The sequence below is a fragment of the Argentina anserina genome, chromosome 2 (genome assembly GCF_933775445.1).
Source record: "Argentina anserina chromosome 2, drPotAnse1.1, whole genome shotgun sequence".
NCBI classification, from domain to species: domain Eukaryota; kingdom Viridiplantae; phylum Streptophyta; class Magnoliopsida; order Rosales; family Rosaceae; genus Argentina; species Argentina anserina.
The window spans coordinates 13,534,951-13,543,924 of record NC_065873.1 but is presented as its reverse complement, the minus strand read 5'-3'; the positions used below and the strand labels follow the sequence as shown (position 1 = coordinate 13,543,924).

The following is an 8,974-nucleotide window of genomic DNA, read 5'->3' as shown; positions in this document are numbered from 1 at the left end:
CGTCCGCACCTGAAAATTCTCCTATATATATATATGTACAACAGTACAAGAGCGACGAAGAACATAGATACAGAATAGGAATTGAATATTGTAAGACTTAATTAACAGAGAGGGATTGATATAGGTCCCCGAGAAAAGAGCCAAACCCCGAAGACCTGCAAAACTACACACGCGTACGTCTTCATAGATCAGATTAAATCTCAACTTACTTTCCTCATCTCCTTAATTAATCAATGGGACAAAGGAGGAAGCAATTAGCATAATAAAATTCCACATATATATATATATATATATATATCAACTTGGCAAACAAAGGATGACTAGAAGAATGCAAATAAGTAAAATAAAAACAAGTAATAAGTTTGGTAAACAAAACAATAAATTACTGGAGGACCAACTCTCAATGGATTTATACGGTGCACATGTATAAATCTATGTTGAGGGATTAATTTTAAGCACAAAATAGTGTTGCATTATTGACCGATTTCCATGATCATATTCACACCTCCATTATTGTACTATGATCAGATGAAAATGCTCCAGATGCTTGGCTCTCAGCTTTCCACCTTCCTTTTCAATTCAGTCATCTCGGGCGAGCTTCTTCTAGATTTAAATCTGTCTACAATCACACGCGCCAACTCTTCTAAATTCGAAAGCCAATTTAGTGTTTAGAAATTTCCAACTATTGTTTTTTCGTTCTTTAATTCTAATCTCACCAACTCTCATCAACTGCAATTTTTATATATATGTTCACAAGCTTTTGTCAAGATCGGAAGGACTACTCTTCGATGCAGAACTATTATGCAAAGCAAAATATAACAAATTCTTTAAGGGGTTTGACCACATTATGAAATTAGTACGCATAGCCGGCATAAAAATTTACCCTAACTACACTACTAACTTAAAGATAAGCGACCACGAAATCTGACTGTCAATTTTTTTTATTCAAATACGTATACAAATGGAATCTGTATCTGTACGGAGTTCCAATTCATACGTACAATATTTGTGTTACATGTTATAAATCGAAAACCAAAAAGTCTTAGCAGCTTGTTGAGAGCTGAGATCGACGTCCTTCCTTTTCAATCTTCTTGTTGGTAGCAGCTAGCTGTCTTCTATCTTCTTTTTCCACACTTACTGTTTTCCTCCTTCACAGAAGAATCGCGAACCAGTCAAAAGCCTATTATTGTTTTGAATCTTTTCATTGTTTTATTTTCTCTGCCATAAAAGAAAGAGAAATTTTAGGCTCAGTGTTAACTAACCTGCTACTACTACTCTACGTCTCTACTACAACTATATCAGAACGTAAAGATTTTCCTTATTGATAGCAACACTTTCGATCTTGTCATCTTGACCATAAACCTAATTCAGAAAAAAAAAGATGAAGAAGTTATATATGTCTCTAATTCTCTCTATATATAACACCATTATCATCAATAGCTAAGTTGTTGTGCGTACTGATCGAGTTGTCAATTTAGCTCTGTCTATGATTATGATTTATGACGAACTTGTAGTAAAAGAGACTTGTAAAGTACGTAGAGTCATCGGCTTGTAGCTAAGAACGTGAAAAGAATGCAAAGGCAAAGATGAAGAAACTGATTGGTTATCATTATCATGGTAATTGTGGTCCTCCTATTAGGTGTAATAGTCAAGTAAGCCCAAAATAACATGATTACGAAATGTTAACATTATTTTTGGGAAGATATTCTATGAAGACTTTATATCATTTACCATGTGTGATTATAACTAATTGTTACTTAATTCAACCAAACATCCGCCCATCATGTCAGATATTCGACAACGTACTACGTTCACCCTCTTGTGATATAGCTTCTTAGTTAGGTACTATTTGATCTAATATTCCAAGTTTGTTCGCTTGGTAAATTTTAGGTTGATCTAGATCGATCTTTTACTTCTCACAGAATGACAGAAAAGTTATTACGTGCAACTGTTTGCATGAAAAGATAAAAAAAGATGAAGTGATCACGAAAAATTCTATGGTGCAGTGATGCACGCATGCAGCGCCTCTAATCCACCATCTATACACCCCACAAATCTCACGTGTATTTCAAGACACTCTTTATCCACAGTCTGATTCGGTATGTATGGTATGCAGCGTTGCACCATAGACGAATCCAAGTGATCACCTGCTTAATTTCTTTGATCTTTAATTTGTTATATATATATATATATATATATATATATATATATATCCTACAACTTCATATATATAGTCTTCAATGCACACCAAATTATGTCGATCTCACTACTCGATCATTAATAACTCAAACCTTGGAACAAAAGGGCTAGGGTTTAATGATTGTCCTCCTGCGTACGGTACAAAAAAAAACGTAAAAAAATTTAGGTTGAAATAGCTATCACTATCATAGTTCTATGTTTTGTTCTTTTTCTACGTACAATAATTACATGCGTATCGGGACGTAAATGGGCAAGAGATGCATACCAGTCTTGTATAATTTGACTGGATCGAACCGAAGCTAAGCCATGAAAGCCATCCCTAGATTCTTAACATTAATTAACATTATGATCCGAAGTTCCGAACAGCTCACATCCGTTTTCATGCTTGGAGATGATTAGCGCATTTCAATCTTGTCTAATCAATTAATCATTTTTCTTCTTCAAGAAATTGTTTCGATCTCACGATCGAGTCTTTGTTAATGGTCTTAACGAAAATTCATATTAGTTTATAGTAATAGTTTGGAGCAACAAGTTAAGAGTTTAGACAAATATCTAGTGAGCATTGATTGCAATTATGAAAGTTAGTTCGTCCTTAAATATGATTAATTAGTGATCAGTGATAAAACACATTTGATTACAGCAAATAGGCTCTTGACTATCTGTTATCTTCATCCTTTACAATATAATCAGAGAAAAAAACTCGGGTAATGCCATGGAAAATGTGACTGTGACAGATGAACTCTGAGAGAGAGAGAGAGAGAGAGAGAGAGCAAAGTCGCCTGGTCCTCTGCACAGCAAGAATCAGAGAAAGTTAGGCAACCACACACGTCTTCAAAGCTCGTTCTCTTTCTCATTGATTTACGTAAAAAATAAAAACAAAACAAACAAACAAAGCTATTAAAAATTTGCTGTATTTGATAGTGTATTGTACGTAATAAGTAGCTAGGTTTTATTGAGTTCCAAGTTTCGCATGCAGCTTCCATTCAATCAACAAAAGATTAGTCAATATTTGCTGGCCTCCCATCTGTACTTTTCTTTCAGTAATCTTGTTTTTTCACCAAAGACAAAGAGGTTTGATTATCGAGCATGTAATTTTCGGCACATAATATATCGATGATTAATAATTTACCCTAGTTTGATTAGATGGGTAAAGACCAAAGCTATATAAAGGGAGTTGGGGCTTTGCATATAGAGCAGAAAACCAAATCCCATATCTTAACCCAAAAGAATGGGAACAATGGGGGCCTCTCTAGTTCTCAGTCTTCTAGTGGCAATACTCGCTTTTGCTTCGCAAACCTCGGCAAACTACCCTTACTCCTCCCCTCCACCCCCTGTTTCTCCTCCTTACTACTACAAGTCACCGCCGCCGCCAGTGCATTACGCACCACCCCATCATCCTTACTATCCTCCCAAGTCACCGCCTAAGCCTCCGGTGTACTCTCCACCAAAGCATCCTTACTACCCACCTAAGTCACCACCCAAGCCGCCGGTGTACTCTCCTCCTAAGCATCCGTACTACCCACCAAAGTCGCCACCAAAGCCTCCGGTGTACTCTCCTCCTAAGCACCCCCATTACCCGCCAAAGTCACCACCCAAGCCTCCGGTGTACTCTCCTCCCAAGCATCCTTACTACCCACCAAAGTCACCACCAAAGCCTCCGGTCTACTCACCACCCAAGCACCCCCATTACCCGCCAAAGTCACCACCCAAGCCTCCGGTGTACTCTCCTCCAAAGCATCCTTACTACCCACCAAAGTCACCACCAAAGCCTCCGGTCTACTCACCACCCAAGCACCCCCATTACCCTCCCAAGTCACCACCAAAGCCTCCAGTATACTCACCACCTATCTATCACTACAAATCTCCACCACCTCCATCACCACTACCACCACCACCAAAGAAACCTTACTACTATAAGTCTCCTCCTCCTCCACCACCAAAAAAGAAGCCCTACCACCCACACCACTCACCACCACCACCCAAGAAGCCATACCACTACGCTTCTCCCCCACCACCACCACCATCTCCTCCACCACCAAAACCAGTCTACTCACCACCACACCACCACCCATACATTCCCCCCAAGTCACCACCTAAGCCACCAGTGTACTCACCACCCAAGCATCCTTACTACCCTCCCAAGTCACCGCCCTCTCCAACACCACCAGTATACTCACCACCCAAGCACCCCCATTACCCTCCTAAGTCACCACCAGTGTACTCACCACCTAAGCACCCCCACTACCCTCCCAAGTCACCACCGAAGCCTCCGATGTACTCACCACCTAAACAACCCCACTACCCTCCCAAGTCACCACCTTACCACTACAAGTCTCCACCACCGCCTTCTCCTCCTCCTCCAGTCTACTCTCCACCTCACATTCCATACCACTACAAGTCACCACCACCACCACCACCAGTGTACAAGTCTCCTCCTCCACCACCACCACCGGCTTACATCTACGCATCACCTCCTCCTCCTTACCACTACTAGATAATGAGCTAGCTCACATGCCTCCTGGTAATTAAGCTTAATCTCTATTGTCAATTTAAGTTCATTAACTTTCTACTGTGTCTTGTTAATAAGCCTATCTTAACCTGTGCTGATTAATTAGTTCAATTAATTACAGGTGTGAAGAAGAAGAAAAAGAAGAATAAAAAATGGGTTTGTCCAAAGGAAGGAAACCTATCAATCATGCACACGAGCAAGAGCAGAGAATAGCTAGCGAGTCTCCGCGTGTGATGTGAATGTTCTTAATAGTTTCTATTATTAATTAGGAGAAAAATTTCAACATCAATATTTTCATTTCCATGCACCCGACAGTTGTAGTGCACCATGCCATCTTCGATTAAAGAGATAAAATCTATGTCGTTTGTTTCACCCTTCTTCCCAATGGAGACGTTCGTGAATAATAAAAATACCATTTCCGAAATGTCCCTTTCTCCTATTTCTGGCTTATTCTCCTTTATTTGCTTTATCCTGGTACGATTGGGACATATGCTTAATATTTTACGCGACTTTCATCATATATACTCAGAAGAAGATATAAAGCAAAAGGAAAATGAGCTACCCTCTTTTTTCTGAAATAATTTTCGATTCTATTCTGCTAACGGTGTGAACCTCCACGGCGGTAATTTTCTCAGCGCGTGCTTAGCACGCTTCGTTTGATGTTAAATCTTTACTTCACTCAATCATCAATCTTCATAGCAAGAGCACCCACTTGGTTGGAAACTGAGTATGTTATATCAATATATCTAGATATATGATATCGATAGAAAGAAGCCCAAGAACTCATCTGGGTTAGCTACATATGATATAAATTTATGTAAACAAGTTACCTAATATTGGATTGACTGCCGATGTTGGAGTTGCAGGGTCTTAGTAGAGAAGAGACATGGTTAGTGAACTGAATCTGGGTTCATACAAGGATAGAAGGAACTGAAGAGCTTTGTCCATTCTAGAGAAATAAACATAATTGTATAACTGAGATATTATGATTGTTGACTTCCCTTCTTGACTTGCTTCTTCATTTCACTCTAATATTTGGCAGAGATTGAAGAAGGAACAGTCGTGTTCTGGGTTACGGGTAATTCTCAGAGACGATCAACCTCCACGACTGTTCCTTTTAATTTGGATTGATACACGGATCGGGTGGATTCCACTCGACTGCTTTTAGATGGCGATTTTGGCAACAAGCGCACCAAGAAATCGTCTCTGTGTTGCGGGTTTCATGGCGGAGATTGAAGAAGGAACAATCGTGTTCTGGTTTCCCACACGCAGATGAATTTTACTGATTCTCCTTGGAGTTTTATTAACCAACCACTGGATGCCACGTGTATGTTTCCTTTGAGGGAATAATTTTCTTTTCACATGAGGGCCAGAATAAGGGACCCTTCATGCAATTGGAAATCTGGAAACAAAGAAAACGTGTGACGTGTCACCAAAAGGATCAAATATGCTTACATGCAGATCCACCATCATTCAGTGATCCTGGAATGGATTAGTTATGCCATGAATTTTAGCTTTTTTATGTACCCCTCTGGCCTCTCTGCATATAAAATCATATGCAGAAACCCATCGTCAACATGCATTCGTTAAAAGTTAATAATGTGCGCTTAGATTTGTGTCTGGAGGAAAGTGTTGTAATATATTTAGACAAAAAAAAAAACAACACTTGTCTGATGGAGCAATACATGAATTCTGTAAGAATAACATGGACTTCGATATGCCTAAAATGATATTAAAAGTAATCATCGTTTTCCCTATGCAGATATTCAATACACTTACACTACTATGTCATGTTTTAGTGGCAGTGATCATCATCGTCATCATCTAAAAACAACAGCTTCAGTTTTCTACCCAAATTTGAAAGCAGCAGGTGTTTTTACCCAAGGGCGATAAAAATAGGTTGTCCATTTAGAGCGAACCTAATATAAGGGTGCCTAATATAAGAGAGTGAATTAACAGTCTAAGGTAAAAGGCTGCAAATAATAATGGAAGGCACAGAAATTAAGCAGGCAACTGTGGCCTGGCCTGAGTCGCTGACATGAGTCAGTCAGTCAGTCTTATTTTCTACCGTAGAAGAGTATGGACCATCGACCACAGCTAGCTTTGGCCATGGCCATGGCTCTATACCAAGTCAAGATCAAAACTCCAGAGTCGAGAAGATTGAAGCATGCCATGCATTATTCTCTGCAAGCTTAATTGGCTAGTTGCCTATTAGAGCACGTAGAGCACGTACGTACCATTAGAATTTTCCTCAAGTTAAACACCAAAGTGAACATTATTCGTGCTCATAACATGCAAGGAGGTCATTGCTCTTGGAAATTATCTTCATAAAAACTGGACAGAGATTCAACTCGATCGTCCCCCTACTAGATTGCCAAGGTCAGTTTTCGCTATATATGTCAATATAATAATTCCCGATAGAATTGCAGTAAGTGACATTATTACTAATTGCCGATCGATTATCCTCGATCAGTCAGCAATTAGGTAGGCTTCAATATCATGCATGCAACTAATCTTCAAGTGTGATTAGAAGAGTGCACATGTAGATTCTCTCCCTTGTACGAGCAGCGGCTAATTTAGTTCCTAATTCTGTCCTTGTGTTGCTTTAGGGTGCTTAATTAACAGTAAAACCACACCCTATTTTTTATTTTTTTAACAATGATTAAAAAGAATTGGGCAAATTAGCATATCAGACGAGGTGATTTCGAAGAGAGAGGTGTTTATTAATGTCGAGAGGAGATCTCTTATGTGTAGAGGTTCTCAATCTGACATGATCTAATTACATGACTCCTTAATTATTTGATTTGATTAGTTAATTTTCATAACTTTTTCTCAATAATATTCATGCAGTCAATCAAAGACAATACGAATTAACTTCGCGCCACATATATTTTCTCCCCGAATTGAGTGATGTCGACCATAATCGGTTTCCATTTATTGACTAGTTGTTGGATAGTGAAATTAGCTGAATATTATCCTCATTTTCTCTTCTTCTTTATAGTTTAATTGCTTGGAAACAAATCGTTTGGTGATTGATTAAGAATTGCACTTGCATGGGACCTGGCGACGATCTGATATGGTAGGCCTCTGACGTTCTTAATCAAATGGTCGGGACTCTGGAGGGACCTAATGACTTTAGAGAGATCTTATTGGTTTTTTATGAACTGTGGGAGGAAAATCGGGGCATTCCTAATAACCTGTTCACTGTCACTGTGATGATATATAACATTATCCCCTTTAAAAAAGAAACATTATTATTAAAGAAATTATCAATAATGTCTGCAAATCAATAAACAAGCTAGGCCACCTATAATCAATTCTTTTCTGTTTTATTTGGTTTTTTATTTTTGTTCCCACGAATCCCACCCTCCCTCTTCGTTACAAAGTCAAGCCATCTATATATCCTAGAATCCAGCTTTGTTAAAGCAAGAATTAATTACCAAGATAGTGATTTCAATCAACTAGACAAATACATACTACATCAATTTTATTATTTGTTGACTGGATAAAAGTATAGTGTTGTAACATAAGAGGATCATAATGCAGATGCAGATGTTAATTAACTTTACAGCCAGAAGGGTTCTTATAAAATTCTCACCCAAGTTTGTAAAGTCAACTTTGTTAATGTTGACTATAGTGTTACAATTAACAAACTTGCATAAAAAAACTCATTTCACCACTTGATGACTAATGAAATAATTAAAAACAATTACCACATTTAAGACTGACATCACTAATTTGAGGACTTTTTTCAATTTTAGCGCACCCTTTTTTTTTTTAAGGCAATTTAGCGTACTTATATATAGTTGTACACATGTGCGTGCATCATCGAAGAAAAAGTATGCATGTTAAAATCTTCCATAATGATGTGACCACGTACTGTATATACGACGTCGATTTATACTTTGCTATAGATGCGTTTTTTTATTTATTTAGAAAATACACATTCGAATTGGATTATTCTCATCGTTGTCGAGCTAGTTTCAAGATTCCTTCATGAATTGGAGATGTTGTCATTTATGCATCTACTTGGGGCTAGAGTAGGTGCATTCTCACGACCCACAACAAAGACATGCATGCAAGTGTGTAAGTAGCAGGGCTGCTTTACATAGACGAAAATGTTTAGAAATGAAAAAATTAAAGAAAAGGCTGTGCATTAGTGAATTTGGAAACTAGCTTTCTGGCTTTCGCTGCCAAAGAGACTACGTAGCTATTATCATCGTTATATTTAGAAGAATTGAGTTTTTATTCATACCCACTCGGACC

At 38.3% G+C, this 8,974-nt stretch overlaps 1 protein-coding gene across 1 annotated transcript; it reads left to right on the top strand.

Annotated features, from left to right (window-relative positions):
• The first annotated feature begins 3,396 nt into the window (after window positions 1-3,396).
• LOC126783731 (extensin-2-like) lies at window positions 3,397-5,132 on the top strand. Its single transcript, XM_050509250.1, has 2 exons — window positions 3,397-4,720; window positions 4,830-5,132. Exon 1 carries the CDS (start codon window positions 3,428-3,430, stop codon window positions 4,691-4,693), a length of 1,266 nt encoding a protein of 421 aa, XP_050365207.1. The 5' UTR covers window positions 3,397-3,427; the 3' UTR covers window positions 4,694-4,720; window positions 4,830-5,132.
• The last annotated feature ends 3,842 nt before the right edge of the window (window positions 5,133-8,974 follow it).